At 36.6% G+C, this 25,301-nt stretch overlaps 1 protein-coding gene across 1 annotated transcript; it reads right to left on the bottom strand.

The window, feature by feature from the left end:
• Positions 1 to 675: 675 nt before the first annotated feature.
• Positions 676 to 25,222, bottom strand: LOC132565334 (multiple epidermal growth factor-like domains protein 11). Its single transcript, XM_060229974.1, has 14 exons — positions 25,113 to 25,222; positions 24,018 to 24,106; positions 15,880 to 16,080; positions 14,791 to 15,033; positions 13,618 to 13,716; positions 13,258 to 13,353; positions 12,862 to 12,954; positions 3,818 to 3,907; positions 3,040 to 3,135; positions 2,667 to 2,762; positions 2,484 to 2,579; positions 1,591 to 1,708; positions 884 to 918; positions 676 to 764 (listed from the first exon to the last, which is right to left on the bottom strand). Exons 1-14 carry the CDS (start codon positions 25,220 to 25,222, stop codon positions 676 to 678), a joined length of 1,551 nt encoding a protein of 516 aa, XP_060085957.1.
• Between the last annotated feature and the right edge of the window lie 79 nt (positions 25,223 to 25,301).

Here is a 25,301-nt window from a genome sequence, read left to right on the forward strand (position 1 = left end):
GTTGTCAATATGTGCTCATCGTATCTGATTACTCGTCCGGATGCACAACACCGCTTCAAAAGCCTTGTCGGTTCCGGTCAGATATTTTCGGGAAAGTTCACAGAATCATTTGTTTTTTCGTGACATAATTTTCTAGCTGGTTTGTTGACTCAACAACGTCTGGCGATGCTGATCAGAATTCAAGATCGAATGACCACGGGGAAGACGAGGTCTGTGATTGTGGTCGAATTTGAGATTCGGCAAAAGTGATGGTGATAGGAATTATCCCAATTATTTTCCTCCTTAAGTGACTGATAGACTTGACATGCAATAAACAGATAGATGTGCTTTCATATTACGACTGTATTAATTTTCAATTTTATGTCAGATAAATGTATGTGCAAACAGAGAATGATATATTTAAGCAACTATATACAATATATGCTTCCAGTCTGGGTGTTTTTTACGTATTTGTTAGCAATGTACAAGTGTGCTTACGATGTAATATCTTTGACACGACTCCCCCCCTCCGCGGTGGTTAAGTCCAATTCTGTGTCCGTGTATGAAATACGTCTATGCACTGAACTGAATATTAAGCTTAGCCAGCTATTTAATCCAATTATATGCTTGCATGTTATTCATCAATTCAATTTTTTTAATTGAACGAGTTCATGTTGATCTGAAGATTATTGCTTTTCAGTTTTTGTCATTTCTCTGCTGCGTCATCTCGTAGGTATTCGGAACATTTCTCTTTGCTTGGTCAATGTTTGTGTAATGTTCTTCTTCTGTAAATGAACAATAAGAGTAAAGTAAGTAGAAGTAATAAGCCATACTTCCAAAATTACCGAAATAAATAAATATACTATTACTCTTATTATCTTTATATACATCTTATCGTACATACCTTTTCCTTGCCCTCTCTTGGCTTTTGTTCTGAATCTACAACGAAATAAAGTATCTTTCGTATCAAATGCCTTTTTATTAAAGACAAATTAATATGATTAAAATGATTCTCTTGCCCTGGAAGGTAAATCCATGCATTTTTACCGGGATGAGATGTCTAAGCCTAGGGTTGAAACGGGTGGGTTCCTCAGTCAGGACAATGATATAACGTCACAGTAACAATATAATGACGTCACGTCAACCATCAAATCACGTCACTGGTGCGAATCATTGGCCCAACAAAAATACACACAAGTACATAATAAGGCCTGCGGGGTCAGACCAAAAATTATCATTTACCTTTCTTGATGTTGAGAAAGTGTGATCTCAACCCTGGGGAAAAGATGATTAATTTGAAAAAGTCTGGTGTTTCGTAACTTAATCATATTTCCTCTTGGACCGAGATCCACCTATCATACCTCCAAGGGGGGGGGTTGAAATATTCTATTAATCTCGAAACAGAACTACAACGTTAATATGGCGGATAACTGAAGAGATTGCATCGTCTTTTTAATTGTAAGGATGGCCTTTAAACCAAACACTAATTTGCAATCTCAGGTAACACGCTGATTTAAATGCTATAATGAACGCTTATCATATGTTATCTATATTCCTCTCTCACCTCGCTTTTAACAATCATTAATTGGTTTTGAGTTTTGATAGACGTACCGCAGCATGCAGACAAATAAGACAATAGCTGCTACCAGAAATATACAAGTAATAGCTGCTAGAACAGCTACAGTTGTCCTGTTGTCCGTATATGTGCTATCTGTAGCGGTGTTTGTTTCTGTAATTGGAAAAAGTACTTTAAAACTACAAGCATATAAATAGCAACCCCAATACAGCGTCTAGTAAATGACCAGTTTGACAATTGGTTTTGTTGTATACATAATGAATCAAAATATACAGTAATATTTACTAATTGAAATTCCGGACTGGTATTGATGAAACATACACAGATCTGGTTTCTTTCACCCGGCTGTTTAAAACCTTGACGAAAGAGCAAAGACGTATTCGATATAGAGTGATCTTTTGTGTATGCTTTATTGTCTACAAAGTAACACAAATGACACGTGTATATATTCACGATAACAATAATCTGGATCATAATGCTGTCACTCTAAGATAGCTCTATATTCCGTAGGGAGATCAATTAAGGTCAGCTGCCTTAGATATGTTGACCAAGACACCAGTTTTTGTGTGGATTCGTAGAAAATTTTGGTCGAAGTGAGAAGTTGGAAATGATTGTTTTTCTCTTTAATGTTTTAACAAGCTCAATGTCCTAGTGTTTTGTGCAAAATACGCAAAGGCTTTGAGAATGGAACTGCATTTACAATTTGTCAAGCATACCCTGGTCAAGTAAGTCACAACCACATTATTTATTCCTATTTTCACATCAAATGAACTATAAAATTACATTTAAAACTTGTACTTGTACGATAAGTATAATCAATACAAGTAAATTACAATCTATACCTGACAAATTACTAGGCCCATATGACCATAAGTCCTTTATTTTGAAACTGACACGTTGCCTGTCAGTTTCAAAACTGTCATCCTACCTCCACAAGTCCCGTCATATCGCCTGCATCTGTTGGAGCTACAACCAGCAGGACATGGCTTGTCACATCGGTATCCATGCATTCCGTCTTTACATTCTGGAAAATTAAATATTTTATTCTTGAAAAGACGTCCAAGTCATTTCTATAGATTTAATGAGCGCTTATGTATAGCTATGTACATACCAGAACAAAATCCTGTGTCTTTCTCGCAAAAAAGGCCTTCACACAGTACAGAACAATCCAGGTCACACGTCTCTCCATGCTTTCCAGGTTTACAATCTCAAAGGTAAGAAAATGATAATGTTGACAAAATTGTTCTTTTCTTTCATCATCAGATAAACACTAGATTTTTATCATTAATGTCGACCTTTCCATTATATCCTTTTACTATTGTCTCAATACATGATTACTTCATTTCGGATTTTATTTGTATGTGACCATATGGCAAATATTGGAGACATTAAAAACAGGTAAGCTGATAAAATCTTTACATCACAAGGTGGTATATACATAAACCAACAGGACATTGGTATGTCGATAACATGTAAACCCTTACCGAAACATGAACCAGTTTCTCTATCACAGACGTCGTTTGCGCAGTTAGTAGGGCAATACAGGTCACATGTTTGTCCGTACCTTCCAGGATTGCAGTCTAACAATTAAAAACAATGATTAATGTCATTTTTTGTAATCATGATACTCACAAACTGGAGAAGTGTTAATAAGCGTATTTAATCATTTGCTGTTGAACATTAGATATTTCACGAATAGGAATTGATATCTCCTGATAGTTTATGAGGTTTTCGTGTACTGAAAGTAAAATTCGCTTTCATGCAGTATCTGTAGTGGTAATTGTTACGGAAATTGATTTGTCTGCAAAAGTTCATGCAACCTCTTTTAAAAGTAACATACAAATGTTATTCTAAACAATAATTACTGCTATGCTTTAATTGATTTATTACTAAAAGTAGGATTATATTATGTACATAATATCATATAACAAATGTAGTGTAGATTTTGAAAGCTATAGCCTAAGCTTGTTTGTCAAAAATCAGAAACACTGAGAAATGAATATGCACAAAGTTAATATCATGAAGATTGTTTCAGTTTCAGCCTTTTGCAATTTTCGAAATTAGACATTAAAAACAAAAACTTGTTCCTTTTTCTGTTCTTCTTAATCTAATAGTTTCCCATTGAATATTATGATATGTTTTATTCATTTTATAACATTTTTGTTGGGTAGTGTTTTACATACCGTTTTGTATTATAGGTATACAGCAAAGGTGTTTTCAATAAGCGATTATATCAGTAATACAATCACGTCATATAGTTACATATACATGATCCATTGGTTTGAATGCAGTCTTTACATTTCAAAGCACATTCCTGATCACATTTGCCACCCCATTGTCCAAAGACGCAATCTAAAATTTACGTAAGGAAAATGATGATATAGAACAGAGGAACAGTAATATGATTACAAAAATAATAGAAAGAAATTGAAACCACATTTGTTGTCATTCATTAGAAAAGTTATTTGTAATTTATACAGTTCCCAATCCACCTTACAAAAGCTACAATTAATATCCATTGATGTTCTATTAGGATTGAACAAGGGTTTTCATGGCGGGTACAATGAAGGCATTTACTCTCCTGGAACAGCTGGTCTTATTCTCCTTTTACTTTTTCTGGAGTTCTGTGTAAATCTTTCTATGGTTCAAATTTTGCCTTAGTTTTATTGAAGTTGTGATTAGATTATGATTATGTTGACATGTTGGTATTTTCTTGTAGTTTCATTACATCTCCGTCAGAATTATTGTCAGTGGATTAAAGAGAAAATAAATTTGCTTGCAGTAAAACAGTATGTTATTCAATCAAGGTCATATTATTTTTAAAAAAATCGTTATAGGTCATTTACGTTCCATTAATGCAGTCTACTTCTGGGAATCGAGGTAATATCAAGGTATGCCATGTTTCTTACTACGTCGTCTTTTTGGAAGTATTTTTTTTTTATTTTTCGCGAGGTCGCTTTCTGGGAAGATCTCTCCGATTCGATCTGTTTCGTTGCTATCTCCACTTTTTTATAGCGACGTGTAGTTGTTCTTCCTCGATGGTCTTTGTCATGTCGGATTTAGTCTACCGCCGCCATGGGGTTACTTATCGTCCCACTGCAATCTTTTCTTTTGGTTTTGAATTACTATTGGGTTGCCGGGAATCATTTACTGTTTCTTAGCGTACATCCTTGCGACACCTCGTCCCATTTCTCCGCTTCTTTATTTTCCGGGGTCGAAAGTACCACCAAACATTTGTTTGTAGAACGATTTCCATAACATTTGATGCGATATGCATATGGGTTCTATCGTCTTCAGTGAAAGGGCAATCGTTTGTAACAGTGACGTCGCCGCTAATTATTCAGGTAGATGCAATGTTCCAGTGCCTTATTTAGTTATCAACGTTACTGACATATCCTACGCGGAGCAGTACTTCATAGGGTGTGCCGTATATGATATCTATAATTCTATCGGTTCTATCATTGTCATCCACGACGGTGTCGTCGTACCTACCGGAAGACACCAGTAGCTATGGTTTCGTTTATGGTCGCCGTTCTTTCTGAAACTTCCCAGTGGCCATCAATGGTCGGGTTGTCTATGGACCAGATAACAATGGGCACACTCATCACGTTTGTTTGTTGTTTTTTTTCTGTTCTGTTTATATCCTCCATATCGGCCTCTTCAGTCCTTGGATCGTATCTAGCTCTCGATCATTTTCGTCTCACTGGGTACTCTTTTTCAGCTCTCCTTCGCATGCGTACGAACTTTTCCACGAGATATGCATTCTGTCCGTAAGCTTTATTGAGTTTCTCCTAAAAAGACTTTTATTCTGTACAGGAGAAGTCTTCCTTTGCGCATCGGTCGGAAATTGTAACCAAGCCACCGACTTTGTAGCTGTATAGTTGTCAGTATGTTGGTATTTCCCAACACTTTAAATGTTTGTTGTCAATGTCAATGCTGAATACACAGATCACTGGGTGAAAGCCAAACATTGGATGAATTATCTGAACATGTACGAGGGAATGTACATCCTTCACACACAGGAGCTGAAATAGTGAAAGCCATACAGAGCAGAGACCTTTTCGCATAGGTAGAATTTGATATCCAAGTACCGGACTTTCAGAATGAGGAGTTGTTACCCTTTCAATATTTCAATGATATGTCGCCATAAGTTCCTCATTTACAGGCTCTGGTCCACGATGGTGTCTTCCTTCAGAAACTCGTGAGACCTCCAGCGATGGGCTTCCGAGCCCAGTCCTTGGATATCACGAACAACCTGGCCCCTTGTACTTTGTACACCAAATTCTCGCAAAGCTTATCATGTCAAAGAACAGTAAGGGTACTTCTTTTACGATTAGCCGGAGTATGCCCGAGAAGAGTTCTACAGCAGTCGTCCGAGGGGACAAAGAAGAAGAAGAGTTCTATCAACGCGTGGGGACTAAATGTAAAATGTCAACCATCCGCAATTTTCTTGTCTAGTACAGTAACCTGAACATCGGACCATTTCTGATAGCGGTGAAAGACTGCGAGAACGGAAAATCGATGTATTCAAGATGACCTTCAGCGTTCCGGGAGTGGCACGCGCTCGGCTCTACTGAAAGGCCAGAGAAACGAATTTGCACTCATGGACAAAAAAGGGCCAAAGATTTACACCTGACTATAAAGAAAAACATCATCGGAGGTCAGTCGATCTTTTACCATCGCGTGGACATTAAGGGCCAAATGAAGATAAGGGGAGGCCAAGGTTGCCTGAAAGGTCTGGGATTCAATGCCAACGCTGTGTACTCGTGATCCATCGACAAAACATGATCGTAAGGGCCTTTGTCAAATGGCGATCGGCGAATCAATTCAATGCTGAATACACAGATCACTGGGTGAAAGCCAAACATTGGATGAATTATCTGAACATGTACGAGGGAATGTACATCCTTCACACACGGGAGCTGAAATAGTAAAAGCCATACAGAGCAGAGACCTTTTCGCATAGGTAGAATTTGATATCCAAGTACCGCACTTTCAGAATGAGGAGTTGTTACCCTTTCAATATTTCAATGATATGGCGCCATAAGTTCCTCACGAAACATTCGGACCTGTCTCGAACCCGAGGCGGCATTTTACGAAACTAAATTGTCCAAGGATAAGATCAGTTTAGATCTCCTCATAAAATTAAGGTATTTCATACTGTATTACGTAAAGTTATGGATGCTCGCCTTCAATTACGATGTTTTGGACGGCTATGTTGACAGATCCGATTACATACTGTTGAAAATTGATACGGACATGAGGAATGTTTATCAGAAAAATTATTCGGATTTTGCAAGGAAAATCGAAACGCAGTCGATGACGAATACCACTGGCTTCTGAGACGGTGATACACAGCAATAGGACGCAGAGTCTCTTCAAGAGGGAGTAAGAAGGAGACGAAATGATCAGTTTATGTTCAAAGACGTATCTGGTCAGCAAGACCAAGAACGTGAAACCGACCTCCGCCTTCGTCGCCGCAAGAATGTGAAACTAAAACGTTTGAAAATTCGCCAAACACTAAGACGACTAGAGTTTACATATTCAGAGTACCAACGGAACCATTAAAGATCATCCTGTGTCAAGTGAAAAAAACCCCAAAGAAACTGGACTTGTCCTAGCATAGGAACTATGTTGTCAATATATTCATCAATAAAAGTGTTAATAGTGAAATTTGTCGCTCAAGTGTAGAACATAATTTGTGTTAAATCTTAATGTGACCGGCTGGCTTATCAGACAGATAGTTTAATTGCGGTCACCTTAGTGTCAGAATCATACCGTGAAACATTGGCTGGACATGCTCTCCACCAGTGAGACATTAACTGGTCACGGTTTAATTGTAGATCAGTAGAAGACACTTTTCCCTATCAGAATTAGATTATAATTACTTTAGGATAAACTGTAAGACCACAGCAAATAGTGTCAGTCCGGGTGTGGCCGTGGAAGGAGTAACTTGTTAAGCTCGATACTCAGGCCATACATGTTATCATTGTTGTAACTTGTGCTAATACACAACATTTGTACTTGAGAACTGTTGTTGCTGGTCTTTTGTATAACATAAGGATGGTACAACATAGAGGGGTAACATATTCTGGTGGCAGCGGTAAAGGATCATTCTAAGGAGAAGGACTCCGTTATCAAAGGTATAACGCTCATTAGAACTGTTCAATATGTCGACGCCTGAAGAAACGGAAACTGCGAAGGTGACGGCAGCACAAACAAAGTTGGAAATAAGAAGACTCGAAATTCAAGCAGAGAAAGAGGAAAAAGAACGCCAAATGAATTTCGAAAGAGAAAGGATGACGATGGAAGTGGAAAGAGAAAAGATGAGAATGGACGCCGAAGAAAAAGAAAGAGAACATCAAAGGGAAGTGGACAGAGAAAAGATAAGAATGGACGCCGAAAAAAGGAAAGAGAACATCAAAGGAAAGTGAAAGAATTGGAACTAGAGATTGAAAAAGCAAAACTTCAAAAGGAACGGAGTGAGACAAATTCTAACCCTGCACCGTTTAGACTGAAACTTCAACCTTATAATCATACTGAGAGTGAGGATATAGTGACATTCTTATAAGAGTTTACTGCTTTATCAACACAGGCTGGATGGACAGAAGAAGTAAAAATGCTACAGCTGAGAGCCTTGTTAACAGGTGAGGCCAGAGAAGGTAGCTATTCAAGCACATTGGTCATTTGAAGAACTTTGTAAAGCCCTAATGGACAGGTACGGGAAAAGGCCCTACCAATATTTCAAGCTATTACAGACAGCCAAAAAGGAACCTAAGGAAACATACAGAGGACTTATGGCAAGAATTGAACAATATCTTACTAGATTTGGGGATTCAGTAGAGGATGTCATGGAAAGATTCAAAGAGGAATATTTTCTTAGTGCATTGCCAGTGTCACAAGCACAATGGATACGCCGTAACAAAGGGTCGAGCAGTGTGGTTGAAGCCACAGAGGATTATATTCTACCTAAACGGAATATAAACAAATCAACGCAAGGTAAAAGTATAAATGGAAAAACTTTTACCTCTGATCGGGACCAGAGAAAGGAGAAATCGACAGAGCAAATGAAAAGTGTGCAGTGTTACAATTGTAACAAGTATGGGCATTTCGCGAGGAAATGTCCAAAAAACAGAGAAGGTAAACATGCTCAGGTTGGATTAGTGCCTGACCTTGTCGCTGAAGCTCTGTTGGGGGTAGACATCATAGAGAGACAATCAAAGGCTGTGAATGTTGTTACGCGTGCAAAACATCGTAATAACATTGCTGAAGAAAGGCTAGCTGAGGACAAGGCAAAGGAATGCCATGTAAATGTTGGAATGGACCCCGATACGGACGTCGAGGAGGACCAAGTGGATGTCAGTAAGGGAAGTGATGTTGGACAGGCGAACGATGTGGACCTGGACCATGGCGATGACGTTGGTGAGGACACTGACAACATCAGTGAGACTGTATCTCACAGCAATGAGGACGATACAGTTAACAACAGACGAACCACTTGAACTTTCTGCTGTAAATGCTGAAGTGCTTAGTAAGCTTCAACAGGAAGATCCAACTTTAGCAAACATTCGAAGAAAAGCTGCAAGTTCAGAGGAATCTGTGCAGGAAGATAGGAATGCCCTGTACTGGGAAAATGGGATTCTCCGTAGGAAATGGGAGTCTAGTAATGGAGCCCAACATGGAGTCCAGGTAGTACTACCAGAGGCACTACCTCTCAATATCATTAAATTGGGACATGACAGACCACTTGCGGGACATTTAGGGATAGAAAAGACCAAAGAGCGTGTCGTTAATTCGTTCTATTGGCCAGGTATTTTTAAGGACATACAGGAATACTGTAGTACTTGTAACGTATGTCAAAAGACCGCCAGAAGACGTGGTGACGAGAAAGCTCCATTAGGACAACCACCGATCATCAGTGAGCCATTTTACAAAATATCTATGGATGTTGTTGGGCCACTGTCTCGAACAAAGAAGGGGAACAGGTTAATTCTTACCGTTATGGATGACGTAACAAGGTACCCAGAGGCTTTTGCATTAAAGAATGCGGACGCAGAAACCATAGCTAACACATTGGTGGAACTGTTCAATAGGGTAGGAGTGTAGGGTAGGAGTGCCTCGTGTTATTCTGACAGACCAGGGCACAAATTTCACCTCAAAAATGATACAAGAACTCTACCGTGTGATGGGAATCAAGGGCATAACAACATCGCCATATCACCAACAGGCTAATAAGAAGGTAGAAAGATTTAACGCAACTCTCAAAGCTGTGTTAAAGAAACTCTGCACGTCAAAGCAGGAAGCCTGGGACGAGCTTTTGCCATATGCATTGTTTGCATATAGGGAAGTACCCCATGAGGAAACGGGATTCTCACCATTTGAGATGCTATATGGATGGCCGGTCAGAGGGCCATTACAGATTTTAGAGCAAGCCATGACAGGCGAGAGGGAGCTTAGAAAATCTGTCATTGACCATGTTGTTCAGATGAGAGAAAAGCTCGCAATGGTTAGAGAAACAGTACAGGAAAAAATGACAATCAAACGGCAAAAGATCCAAGAGTGGTACGACAGGAACGCCACAAAACGGGAACTTCGACCTGGGGACGAGGTTCTACTATTACTACCATCAATCACGTCAAAAATGGTCGCCCAATGGAAAGGACCATATAGGGTCATAAGGAAAGTCAACGACGTCAACTATGAGGTCAAGGTTGGAGGACGTCGTAAACGAGTTGTTTATCATATCAACCTACTACGGAAGTACAATAGAGCTGTCCAAAACGTCATGTTTGTCGAAAAGGTTGACATCGCCGATTCTGATTTTGACGGTTCTAATTCAACATTGGAGGTAACGCTGGATGTTACACTTGGCAAACTGTTAAATAAGTCACAGCGCCAAGAAATCCGCCAGCTTTGTCAAGAATACAGTGATGTCATAAATCCTAATCCGGGAAAAACATTGTTAGTTACGCACAGCCTGAGGACAACGTGTGAGAAACCAATCCGACAACAGCCATACAGAATTCCTCAAGCCAAAAAACAAGAGGTGAAGAAAATGTTGGATGAAATGACAGAGCGTGGTTATATAACACCTTCCTCAAGTCCATACTCATCTCCAATAGTTTTGGTGGAAAAGAAGGATACTACAACTCGGCTATGTGTGGATTACAGGAAACTCAACGACGTAACTGTATGTGACGGGTACCCAATACCCAGGGTGGACGAGATATTTGAAAAGCTAGGCAAAGCTCAATACCTCAGCACTATGCATAGGGATACTGGCAGATACCTCTGTCTCCAGATTCACAGGAAAAGTCAGCATTCGTAACTGAATCGGGACACTTCCAATTCAAGGTAATGCCTTTTGGTATGAAAACAGCGCCTGCTACATTTGCAAGGATGATGGACAGACTGTTAGCAGGAGAAGAACATGTGGTCGCTTACTTTGATGATATAGTGGTAGACAGCGACACATGGAAGGAACACCTTGAATATTTCAAGACTGTATTGGACAAACTTCGGGAATGTGGATTAACAGTAAAGCCATTAAAATGCCAGTTTGTTGAAGAGGAACTTTACTGTCTGGGACACATTGTCGGGAAAGGAAAGCTTAAACCAGATAGTCGAAAGGTTCAAGCCATGGTTGACTTCCCCCTCCCACAAACCAAAAAAGGGATTAGGTCATTTCTAGGTATGACTGGTTACTATCGGCGTTTCATTCAGGATTATGCCAAGATATCGGCTCCATTGACCAACATGCTAAGGAAAGACAAACCAAGGCAACCCAAATGGACGGATGACACTGTAAATGCATTCAACCAACTAAAGGACGATATGACCAAGGCACCGGTACCAGCAAATCCGGATTTTAAAGAGCCCTTCATCATTCAGACTGATGCCAGCAACGTGGCTATTGGAGCGGTCTTAAGTCAGAATATCAACGATAAGGAACACCCTATTGCGTACATCAGCAGAAAGTTACTACCGCGGGAACAAAATTACACTACAGTGGAGAAGGAATGTTTAGCTATCGTTTGGAGTGTGGAGTCATTCTCCTATTATATTAGTGGTGTTCACTTTACCATTTTGACTGACCACAATCCACTTAAATGGCTTGATAATACCAAGCAAAAGAATCAGAGACTGTTAAGATGGGCACTGGCATTACAACAGTTTCATTATACAATCAGGTATCGACGGGGCCAGGAAAATGCCAATGCGGACGGACTATCCAGAATTGAATAAAGAGTGTATATATTTTGAAAAAAAAATAAAGGACGAACACTGACTCTGGATGTATCATCAGTTCTTGACATGTGTTTTAAGGTTTTGTGATGTGTATACCTTAAGAACAAACAGTGACAGTCTGACAGAAGTACCTTATCTAAGGAAGTTAACAGTATCTGAATCAGACTTATGAACTGTGTTAATTGTAGAATTTAGAATTAACTGTTGTTCAAGTAAACTTTACCAGTGTTTGTGTACATACTAAATATTATCTCAGCCTGAGTATCATGAGCAGTTTGCTATCTCTGAACTTTTAGACCGTGAAAGTTTTCTTAGGCAGGGGGATGTTAATAGTGACATTTGTCGCTCAAGTGTAGAACATAATTTGTGTTAAATCTTAATGTGACCGGCTGGCTTATCAGACAGTTTAATTGCGGTCACCTTCTGTCAGAATCATGCCGTGAAACATTGGCTGGACATGCTCTCCACCAGTGAGACATTAACTGGTCACGGTTTAATTGTAGATCAGTAGAAGACACTTTTCCCTATCAGAATTAGATTATAATTACTTTAGGATAAACTGTAAGACCACAACAAATAGAGTCAGTCCGGGTGTGGCCGTGGAAGGAGTAACTTGTTAAGCTCGATACTCATGCCATACATATTATCATTGTTGTAACTTGTGCTAATACTCAACATTTGTACTTAAGAACGGTTGTTGCTGGTCTTTTGTATAACATAAGGATAGTACAACATAGAGGGGTAACAAAAATCATATCGTACCAATTTATTGGGGTTTTAAGAATTCTTATTATGATAATTCCAGGGCGTGACTTGTCGTGTAAGAACAGGATAACCGTAGAAGGACAACCCGTTGAGAAATACGGAAAATGACATACCGGACATGACGTGTGGAAATGACGACGGGGACGTGACATACAGGAACTGGAAGTGCCGCCATTTAAAAAAAAATTAATGAGGGCACAGGGGCACAGGCAAATGTCATACTACTACTTGCCGGTTGTGTATCCTGTTTATTTAGATGATTCTAGTAGGTTAGTGATAAATGAAATATTTACCTCTACAATAGCTGGAGACTTTATCACAGGTTCCATTACAGGTGACAGGACAATATTTGTCACATACATCTCCATGCCTCCCTGGTTTACATTCTAAGTAAAGCATGAAATAATATATTGGTTACCACTATAAGTATAAACAATTTTTTAACCATTCTGAATAGAATTTGATTTTTGCACTACATCCAAATTAGTGAGCTATCTTTGAAAAAAGATGAATACAGTAATGTCGTTGTCATTATCATAGCTTTTCAAGTATCAGCAGTTTGTCATTAAAATTATCAACCTATAACGTGTTTATTTTAAACGGTCCTTTTTGATACATATCACATGGAGATTTGAAGTGTGTCAGTTGTATGTAGATCAATGCAATAACTAATTTACAAGTATATTAACCTGTACACGATCCATTATTGGGTATACAGGTATTGGTTTTGCAGGTGGTAGGACAATCTTGATCACAGGCATCACCCCACTTTCCAGGAAGACAGTCTAAAATATAACTCAACCAATAGAATAATTCATTGGGATTGATTACCAAAGTTGAAGTTAGAGTTATTCAATGTAACATGTTAACATAACAAGAACATTTCAAAAATAATTATGAATTCAATAAAAAAAATCATTAGATAAACTCGAAAAATAGAAAAGGAAATTGATGACTTTCAGTAAAATAAACAAATGTGTATAAGTTTTTTGTTTTTTTTTTTTTTTTTTTTTGTTTTTTAAAGTTTCATCAATTGCAAAATAACTCACAAAAGCAGGAACCAGTTACTCCGTTACAGTTGCCCCCATAACAGTTATGCGAGCAGTTTTTGTTGCAGTTTCCATAGCCATGTTTCTGTATAGGACACCCTACAAACACAGAATTTGTAGATTTTTATTAATCATCTCACTTTAAGAACAACGGAATGTGACTATCAGAATCATGATAATTAATGCTATTTCGTATTACTATTTCTTATAAATGTGTACGTTACAATGTATTACAATGGAATGCATAATTATATCATCAATATTGATTTCAGCAATGCTAAGCCATAACACGATATGAAATATGAAAGAAATTAAATGAAGATATCGGAGGAAAGTGTTCACACGAAAATATATTTTCCTACAACTTAACCAACATGGACAGCTATCCAACAAACTTTATGATTAGCGCAATAATTTTTAATTTTCCTATTGTGAATCTTCCATTTCTGGATAGTAACATTTCTGCTACTCCAACCTGGTGTTTTCATGTCGCAGTTGATTCGATGATCAAAGACATGTTCCCAATATCACGACTTCCGTGAAAAAAGTCGTCAACGGACTGGCAAACTCGTAACGCACGAGTTCAAAATATAGTGGTTGATAAAGATTATAGGGGAAGTTATATGATGGTTATATCAATCTCATTGAGAAATATTCTTTTTCTTTGTACGATATGAAGCTAAATGTGTTTGATGCTAGTTAGTTTGCCTGTTGGTTCTGTTGTTGAATATCATGTTCTCATTTGAAAGCGTAACATTACTTACTTTGATTGACAGATTTCGTCGATTAAGGAGAAAACGTTTACACCTCTGGTCTTGTACTTTATCAGGATTCTCCGTGTAAACCATTCTCTTGTTAATGTTTTACTGTAGTTTTATATAATTTGTAATTTGATTATATTTGTGTTGGTATTTTCTTGCTTTTTATTGAGACAAGAGCTCAAGATTATGATATCAAGTCACCAGTATGCCATACAGTGTTCAACAATTTACTTTAACTGGAATTGAAAAATTGAAGAATAAACATATCCAACGAAGTTTTGTCTTGAAAACTGCAGAAAAGGTGCACGTGAAGGCACTGGACCAATTTTTTAGTATTCTTAATGCTTGATGGATAACGTCAAAAATGTAACAATATTAAGATCTTAAACTGATAACTGAGTATTTAACTTACCAAACACTTGTACCTCACAAAGCTCTAGTATAACAAAGTCATCATACCACTCGTGTCGCTTTGGATAGCTTCTGTAGTTGTACACGACAACATACCTAGCTACATATGGGCACTGGTGCGTTACGATCAGTTCTACTTCAGCCAAATTCTTACTAGTATCTTCGTAACATAGGTTACCCTGTGTCCAGTCCGTGGTATTGGACAAATACAACTGGTAACCTGCAAATCGTCTTTCATACGCATCTATAATAAATCATTGAAAAATTCCTGTTAGAAAAGCCATCTCATTAATCATGTGCATTATACTATTCATCATTCAAAAATTGAAATTGTCATCATTTCTAGTCAGTCAATTTTCTTCTCATGGTTTAGCAACATTTAGGATGACTTCGTCCAGTTAGTGTTATTTGACATATACAAGCGGTAACCAATAAATTGTTCCTTAAGCTTATATATGCTCGATCAATGGAAACATCTTAATATACGGATAAAAAAAAGATATCTCGTTGTTATATTTACATGTAGAATTACCATAGATCATTAAGGGAAAATGTACCACTAAAATAATGTGATCTTAAACTTTGGTTTGTTCATGATCGTAATTCCATCTTCTCAAATGAGATCAATGTGAATTACTAGGAAACCAACAGGCACACTATTTAACTTAACACCTTTTGTTGATATTCGAAAACTCAAGGTGAGTCTTACTGCTTGTATAATGGTGTTTTGATATACAAATTGCGCAAATGTTTTTAAACTTCAAGCAAACTTTACACATGAACCTATGTACGGATCGATTCAATGGTGATCAAAATTTTGTATCCATAATTGACAATTCTTAATGATTGATACTCTTATTTTTTCTTCATATTTTGATGCTTTGTACACTTCGAACTCTTTAACTGCTATTTTGTGATTTAGTTCAGATAGGAACAGTGTGTGTATATCATGCCAATTTTAGACATGTTTTTGAAAGGTGTTAAAAATTATTATTGTACCACAAAATAAATTATCATAAAAATGTTCTATTGCGTTCTTGAACCGCATGTAATATTAAAAAGTAAACTTTTAAATGTTCTTTGAACCCACCTCGATAGTATATTGTGATGTAATTGATGGTATTTAGACTTCCAAGATCTACCTGCCACCAGACTTCTTTTATAGTATTAGCTGTATGTATACAGCAATTTGAAAACACGTCTTGATTCAAGCATCCGTCTACGGCCCTATCTGCGGTCCATCTGTCGTGTGTACTACTCTGGGTAGAAGTCTTTCCAAACGAGAGGTTTTCTACAACAAACGGAAAACCCTATCATGAAGTATGATTACAACGATCAATTTTAAGGATTTAAATAAGGGTAATTAATATACGTAATTGTTATAATTGTTTCAATTATAACATTAAATAAGTAAATCATAAATGTGCTCGGGTTGCATTCAAGAGAGTTTCAAGAGGTAAAATAAATGAATAAATATCGTTACCAAGAAACTACAATTCTGTTTCTCCTATTCATTAACATCCGTAACAGATACGGGAACCGGAACAAAGACGAATGATGTAATGATGAACAAACGTAACGAGAAATGTTATGTTTATCCACAATCCCTCTCCCTACCCATCCTTACCCGACCCCAACTCACCCCTAAAATTCCCAGTTTTGGTTTTAAGACCCTTGCGTCCACATACATACGTTAGTTCGACATTATCCAAGTATAAAAAGACACGTTTATTTCATATCCCATTACAATATTTTTCAAAGTGATCATGTCTTTTTTGTATCCCAGAGGTATGAATATTTCCTTTATTAAGTTGTGAAAATCTTTCAAGTATTAACATGTAATGAAAAAGTGTTGGTAATCCTCTATAGTGCTACAAACATTGCAGAGTGGATCATTTACAATTTTCCATTGAAACAATAACTGCTTATTTGTTAAGATTCTGTTTAAAAGCTTCCATCTAAATTCCTTTAACTTGTTGTCTTCTAAATAGAAAAAATATTAATGATGTTGTTGAAGTTATGCTACTGTCTTTTATGTTTAATTTGGTTTTCCACTAGTTATTTGCAATAGTTTTTCCTAAGTATTTCCGAATTAATCCAATTTTTAAAGCATAGGTACTTTCCATTATATTCAATGTATCTATTTCCCCATATAATCTGTGAGAGTATATTATTAATATTGTTAGGCTGTGTATTGGTATCTGTTGTGAGTATCCATGTTGAAATAATGTCATAATAGAAGGGAGGAAACTCTTTATTTTCGGGAAGATTTTTAAGATTAGCTAGGTTCATTTTACATATATACATATTAGGCCCAATTTTTCTACAAATAGTTTTGGAATAACTTTCCATAAGGCTTCATCATCACTTGGAAGTCTTTTTACCCAGCTTAATCGTATTGTATTGATATGTGATCTTATGTCCATCATATTTATTCCATCATCCTCATATTTCCTTATTAATGTTTTTCTTTTGATTTTTTATTTTCTCTTGCCAAATATATTCATCAAAACACATCTTTCAATTCCTTTTAACTCATTTAATGAAACTTGTAGTACTGAAAATAGAAAAGTTAGTTTGGGAATTAATAATGATCTTACAATCTGAGTTCCCCCAAATATTGTAAGGTGTCTACATTTCCAACATTAAATTGTCTTTCTGATAGATTCAATTTTATTTTGCCACTTTTTATTAATTGTTTCTGTTTTATTTAGACCATAGTTCGAGATTATCCAAATATGAAAAGAAACGTTTAAAGTATCAAGCAATTCGTTCCGTTTTGCCTCGAAGCCACTTAAGTTCATTCAGAGTCAGTAAATGCATACCACCAAACACTCTTCTATGGTTGAAATGCCAAACAAATTTGAATTCTAAGGGGATTAACCAAATGGAACTTAATTTTCCTCTATACGTCATAGCGAATTTTAGCCCCTCTCCAAAGAAGGAATGGGGAAAGTGAGATCCACGATTCGTTTGATTCATAATTTTCAACTGTTGTTCAATTTGACCCTTATCGGTCCCTCCCTAAAACCCCAAGGTGTATCAAGTATATATTCCGAGTCCAATCCTTTCAGCCAAGTGTGGGCAAAATTAAAGTGTGAACTGCAAAGGAGCTGTTGATTTAACTTTTGAATTTGTTTGCTCTGTCCCACAACACGATCATAATAATTCACCATGACAAGTTGCATGACATTAAAATTACAGTTGCATTAGATACCAGAAAACATAATTGTCATTTACATAATCTGACCCGTGAATGAATTCATTTTGATATGAAATTCTTCCAAATGAATTTAAGTATCTTTAAATATGTTAACCTCCACCCTCTCTTTCTCACTTGCTTATAGCCCGAAAGCAGGATAATTCATCCATCCCATATTAAAGGAAATGACGTGGTCCTAAACGGTGTCTTGCTTTTGCGATCATATAACTTCACATTGCACACTCTTCTTTAACGCGTGTATTTGTTTGTTTAGAAGTATCTGTCATTGGTCTAATAAGACCATTCTATGTAATTCCATACCATTGTTGTCACTGCGTATGTTCCGTGTACTTATATGTTGATCCAAATGATAAAACAATGTGATTATTATGAGAACACGTTGTAATGGCCTGTCCTCTCTTTAGATTATATCAAGTCGCTGTTGTATTTAAAATATGTTAAACTAATATGCCTTTCCAATACTTCAACGAATTATCGATGTATATGAATGTGTCACTTGTAAACTGTATTTTGTCTGCATGACAACCACTTTTTGATAGCCGACTCACATGCTTTAAAGAGAAATGCTTTTCATCAAGATGTTAAGATATGGTAGCAAACACACAAGGTGGTGCAGGCGAATGTACCGACTAGGATTTAAACATGTTTTGTAATAATTACTATATTTATCCCGTTCCCTGTAAAGTTTGACAAAATACATATTGACAAGACAAATCGACAAACGACCTGTTTAAGTACATCACATCTCGAGGGATTGATACTTAATTTATGTCTGGTATCATATACCTATAAGCATATGATACCAGACATTAATTGAGTATATGTATATGATATCAGACATAAATAAAGTATATGTATATGATACCATATATAAATTATGTTTATTTATGAAGAGCACTTCTCATGTACATCAGTATATGATATAATAGATAACATCAAACACTGTGAAAGATAACCAGTAAAACAGAAGTGTGAAATGATACTGGCCGTTTATTACAAAAAACGGCATAAAATAAAAACATGTATACAAGACCATGTTATATCACACTGGAACTGAGTTACATGTATGCCTAAATAATTACACAAACTAACTCATTATGTGAAGGAGGGGGGGGGGGGGGCAAAAGCGCCCCTACACAAGGTGATACATAACAGCCTGCAAAACCACGCAAGTAGTATACATGCAGTACAAATCAATGTTACAAAGGCTCAAAATATTATCACTTAAATACCTATAGTACAATAATAAATACACATACGTAATACATACATAATATAAAGAAAAGTGGAAACAAGGGGGAGGCGGGTACTTTAAAAATAGCACGGTGCTTCTTACCTTTAGACTCAAGTCGATTTTCCAAAGTGACGCTCTCGATGGTCACGTGATATGATATCTATCCGCGGATGGAAAAGTTTAGATACGAGAGGAAAGTTATGAAGCACCTCCGCCAACCGAATGTTGTGCTTAATAAATAAATCGAACTCACATCATAGATGTAATTAAATTAACTTCGTATTTAATTATTATTATAATTATACCATTCTATGATTAAGTATATATATAATGATATCGACGTCGTCATTATAATGCTGATCTCGGAAATTTATCAGATTATTATAGATTACATGTCTACCCAATGGATATAAAATTTAATCACGAGCTAAAACGAGTTATAATTAAAACAGCTAATATAGCATATAGGCAAGCTCATATTTTCTCGTACCCCTGATACACAAACATGCATACATATGATCGTAAACATGTGAATGACAGTTCCGCCTTCTTACCAGCTACATTTAAAAATCTACACATTTTCCTCACTCTTACTATCAATATCCCGGTGAAAATAAGCACTTACCCTCGGATCGCAATACATGTGTATAAAATATGAAGAAACAAGCTCCACAAAAGACTGAAATTCTCCTGATAGACATGGTTGTTACCCGCACGGGTCTGAATTCACCAACTACAAGTAACCAGGAAGATATATATATATATATAGTACAATTAATGCATGTCACACTGCGAGGAAATTAGTCAACCGGTACATCTCAGCCACACTCTAAATCAGAAATTGTCTTTTTAAAATGAGAAAACAAATGTCTATTTATAGACATATATTCGTACAATAAAGGTTCACACATACTCAGGTTTTATGTACATAATGTTTCAGTTTATATGAAAATGTGTGTATGGTAATTAAGTCAGGTGATCACTGATTGGTCAGTATAATTGAACCCTGTGCGGCTTCGGTGATCCCCGTTTGTCCGATCTGGGGTCACTTTGCCCCTGCGAGGCTATTGAAAACCCCACTTCAGCAGTATTTTTCAGACATTTCGACGCCATATTGATTTTTTAATTTTCTCTAGAAGTTTTCTTCTTATTTGCAACCTAACTTTATTATTCACCTGGATATATTTTACAACACGTCCCACCAACCACCCCATGCTACCTCCCTTTAATTGGTATGTGGGAGTTTTTATTTTTGTCTTCTTAGTTTGATACCGACTATGTTTGTAAAGATAGTTCTTATCACATTTTCTGTATATGAGGTAGTTCCATCTTTGATTCGCTTTTGTTCTTGTCAAATGCAAGTTTAATGTTAGGATAGGGTTAATGTCCATATTGGCTTTCTTACTGACCTTTTATAATATCTATTTAATTCTGAAATATATAGATGTATAAAATTGCAATGCGATCTGGATAATTTTGCCATTTACAATTAAATCAAGAACACAAAGGGCTCCGACCAAAAAAATAGGTAAGAGAAAGAAAAACGTTACAGATGTCGGAACAGAAAAGTATACTAATGTTCAATGACAACGCTTTAGTTTTACACGGTGACGGCTGCTATAGCCAACCCTTATTTTGATTTTTTTTTCCCAGAAGACTAGTGATAATATATATATACAAAAAGACATTCACACAATAAAGCATATAACACTTAGATGTCCTCATTTCATATTGAGACAAATTTGGTATAGGAGAAACGGTGTGGGTTTTTTTATACATTCATACTGAGACAAATAAGGTACAGGAGAGACGGTGTGGGTTTTGATACATTCATATTGAGACAGGTTTGGTATAGTAGAGACGGTGAGGGTTTTTTGATACATTCATATTGAGACAAATTAGGTATAGGAGAGACGGTGTGGATTTTTTTATACATTCATATTGAGACAAATTAGGTATAGGAGAGACGGTGTGGGTTTTTTATACTTTCATATTGAGACAAATTAGGTATAGGAGAGACGGTGTGGGTTTTTTTATACATTCATATTGAGACAGGTTTGGTATAGGAGAGACGGTGTGGGTGTTTTGATACATTCATATTGAGACAAATAAGGTATAGGAGAGACGGTGTGGGTTTTTGATACATTCATATTGAGACAGGTTTGGTATAGGAGAGACGGTGTGGGTTTTTTTATACATTCATATTGAGACAAATTAGGTATAGGAGAGACGGTGTGGGTTTTTTTTATACATTCATATTGAGACAAATTAGGTATAGGAGAGACGGTGTGGGTTTTTGATACATTCATATTGAGACAGGTTTGGTATAGGAGAGACGGTGTGGGTTATTTTATACATTCATATTGAGACAAATTAGGTATAGGAGAGACGGTGTGGGTTTTTGATACATTCATATTGAGACAGGTTTGGTATGGGAGAGATGGTGTGGTTTTTTTATACATTCATATTGAGACAAATTAGGTATAGGAGAGACGGTGTTGGTATTTTGATACATTCATATTGAGGCAGGTTTGGTATAGGAGAGACGATGTGGGTTGTTTTACACATTCGGAGACAGGTTTGGTATGGGAGAGATGGTGTGGTTTTTTTATACATTCATATTGAGACAAATTAGGTATAGGAGAGACGGTGTTGGTATTTTGATACATTCATATTGAGGCAGGTTTGGTATAGGAGAGACGATGTGGGTTGTTTTACACATTCGGAGACAGGTTTGGTATGGGAGAGATGGTGTGGTTTTTTTATACATTCATATTGAGACAAATTAGGTATAGGAGAGACGGTGTTGGTATTTTGATACATTCATATTGAGACAGGTTTGGTATAGGAGAGACGGTGTGGGTTATACATACATATATATATATATGTGTGTGTGTGTGTGTGTATTCATTTCACGCTTAATATTTACATTTGATAAGAAGTAAGTATTCTATTTAGTGGGAAACCGCTTTAACTGCTAATCATGTGAACCAGTTTTCCCTCTTAATGTCTTCCCATGACGCAGATATGCCATGAAAACTTTATTAAATTCGATAGTGTTGTAGTCTGTGTCTTGAAATATTGTGTACACACCTAGTGTATGTGAGGACTTTATTTGACACTTATAAGTAGTCTAAATATCATATTCCATCTTAACCAAAATCCGGAAGTGTCATTCCTTCCAAACACAACAGTCAACCTACATTGTTACATTGTTAAATCACATTCATGTAGTTTACGAACTCAAATAAACTAATATATGTAAATAACAGAAATAGAGTTTGCCTCAAAAGCCATTTAAAGTCAATCTAACCACAACTATTCAATATTGTAGAACATACAAATAATACCTGTTAATTAATTATTTATTTATTCATGGATATCATTTTTTATTAAATCTCCCTTTGAGTATTTAAGTTATGATGTTCAACATTTATTTCGGTATGCAAATCAGTTGTACATTATATTAACTAAACAAAAACGAAGCAACCTATCGTACTAATGAGCAATGAAATCATCTATTTTTGTTGCATATATCAATTATGGACATTTTGTGAGAACGCAAGGTCAATGTTTTTTCTATCAGGTCGATGCGGCAGCATATTGACCGAAACCAGCGTTTCTTTTTGTACATGTTACCTCACCAAAAGACGAATTGGAGGACCTTTTTTGATACCTGATTAACTGTTATAATAATGTTTTTGTTTTGTTTTTTTCGCTTTATTATCCATATATCTCTTGTTAGACATCATTCCTCCTCAGAAACATATCCCACTGCTTGCGCATCTTTAAAATAAGTTCTAACCACTTAACCTATGCTATTTAACCACGAAATATCAGTATATTAGGAGACTAACACATTTAGAGTTTTCTAAAAAAAAAAAAAAAAAACCCTACCCAACCCTATTTTTATGGTAGCATATTTTCGCCATCCAATTACTTTCTGTTGTATTACGGTTACACGACTTTTTGCGGTTGTTATTGAACTCGTGTTATAATGGATCTTGATAAAAAATTAAGCTTGAACTAAAGAGTCGCGGTAGTTTGGCTAAACCTAATGATAGAAAAACTGGTTGCAAATATTATGGCGCAAAGTCGTGTTACAGTTACGCAATCTAACTAATAACCGGATAAGTGAGTATGCCACCATATATTTAACACTATATGGCGAGAGGTGTGAAATATTCACTCTAAGACTCTTTTTAGTACTTAGTAAAACGTGTCGTAGTTTCTTTCAGTGCATACGATACCTTTGTATTATTAGATATAATCAGAGTGTATCACAGGAAAGCGAGGTGACCAGTGTGAGATCGAATGTTCCGTGAATTCCCTTGATGGCTTCTGTGCACAGGACACAGCCTGTTGTTCAAGTAAGAGAACCTTAAATCTGTTGATTATGTCAACTGATAGGAAATACCGCGTTGATATTGTTCAGTGATTTGGTCTAAGTTTTATCTGTGTAAGTTTTAGCGTAAACCATAGTCCAAATAAAAGTTGTCAACTGACGGACAAACTCATAACACTGGGTTTCAAAAGATGCAGGTTAATGAAAATTACGAGGAAGTTTTGCGGTCGTCATTGTGATTTCATTGAGAAATATTTCTTTGTGTGATATGAAACGGGATGTGTTTAATGTTCGTTATTTTGCCTCTTTCTCATTTGAGACAGTCGCATAACTTAATTAGATAGACCAAGGCTTACATGGAGGGTGTCGTCAATGGTCTGTAAGACGCTCACTCTTCCGGAACACCTGGTCTTATTCTTGTTGTACTTCTTAGTGTGTCTTCCTGTGAATCTTTCTTCTGTTCATATTTGGCCCTAGTTGTATAGAATCTGAGTTTGGGTAATTCTTTTTTCACACTATGCAACACAGCATCATATTCTTAAATAACAAAATCAGTTCTTTATGTGGTTTTTCAAACTCTCTTTTCGAAGCATACCGGACGTATTTTGTGTAAAGTACGTCTATAGTCAAGCAGAAATATAGGAAAGATGAAATTATTAGAATTAATTATTTTCTGGCTGAGATCGGCAAGATTTTCGAACGGACCCAATGTGAACAACTTGTGACCATCTCTTGGCTGATATGTGGTTGTTTCTGTATGAGGCTGAATTGAACGAATGACTTATCACAGGTTACAGAGACCTTGTTAAGTCCTTCAATGTCTTTCTCTGATATATTGATTTTGTTTTGTCTCTAACAAGAAATATATATCGTTGTATGTTGTATTTGTTTTACATGCCTTTTCTAACAATAATTGTTGCATCTGCAAGTGTAACAATTTCAGTGTGTATATCTGGGCTTGGTGATTTCTGCTTTTAAAATTGCCCCATCAACTGTAAGATCAATACTTGTGTAAAAGACACTGGTCAGTGTATAGGTAGGTATATGTGTAATCAATATCTTTGGGGGAGGTGGTTGCTGATGCAAATCTAAAATTATTTTATTACGTTTTTGAATTTAAACTATTGAAACGTGTACTAACAAACAGAATCATATGAATCTTTTCAAATGCAATACGATATAAATTGTATTGCGTGACGATGTCTTCCGGGGAAAACACGAAACGAAAAAATCTCGTGCACAGCAGTGTTGTGATATTGAGTTACACTGCTCATACCATTAGGTAGTCTTCATAGAGACACATCATTTCCCGATATTTTTTTTTATTAATTTCTGATAACATTAAACAATGGCATGGCTGACGGAAGTTCAGAGGGGTCAAGCCATTGTGATAATTATGCAATGTCAAAGGTATATACAGGTTTCCAGACATTTCCATATTTGAACTATAGAACGTCTTGTTAGACGTTTAAGAGAAACTGGGCGGGTTGCGGGTCACCCATTTGTAGGTCTCCCCCTTACCGCTGCTCGTTGCCAGCGTCGGATGGCTTGGATGGCTTCACATGTCCCGGAATATTCCCATTGAGACAGTGGAGGCAGGTCTTGTTTACTGATGAGTCCCGGTTCACCATGTTTCGAGCAGACGGTCGACGTCTTGTATACAGGCGTCGTTGAGAATGTTTTACCGACTTCTGCGTAGTAGAAACGGAT

The sequence above is a fragment of the Ylistrum balloti genome, unplaced genomic scaffold, assembly GCF_031769215.1.
Source record: "Ylistrum balloti isolate Yb309-2 unplaced genomic scaffold, AGI_CSIRO_Ybal_v1 Utg369716, whole genome shotgun sequence".
NCBI classification, from domain to species: Eukaryota; Metazoa; Mollusca; class Bivalvia; order Pectinida; family Pectinidae; genus Ylistrum; species Ylistrum balloti.

Coding starts and splice junctions, on each gene's coding strand:
- LOC132565334 (XM_060229974.1), bottom strand. CDS start 25,222: ATGGTGAACCGGGACTCATCAGTAAACAAGACCTGCCTCCACTGTCTC. Junction 24,107..25,112: donor GACGCTGGCAACGAGCAGCG/GTAAGGGGGAGA, acceptor TGTGTTGCATAG/TGTGAAAAAAGAATTACCCA. Junction 2,763..3,039: donor AGAAACTGGTTCATGTTTCG/GTAAGGGTTTAC, acceptor CTTACCTTTGAG/ATTGTAAACCTGGAAAGCAT.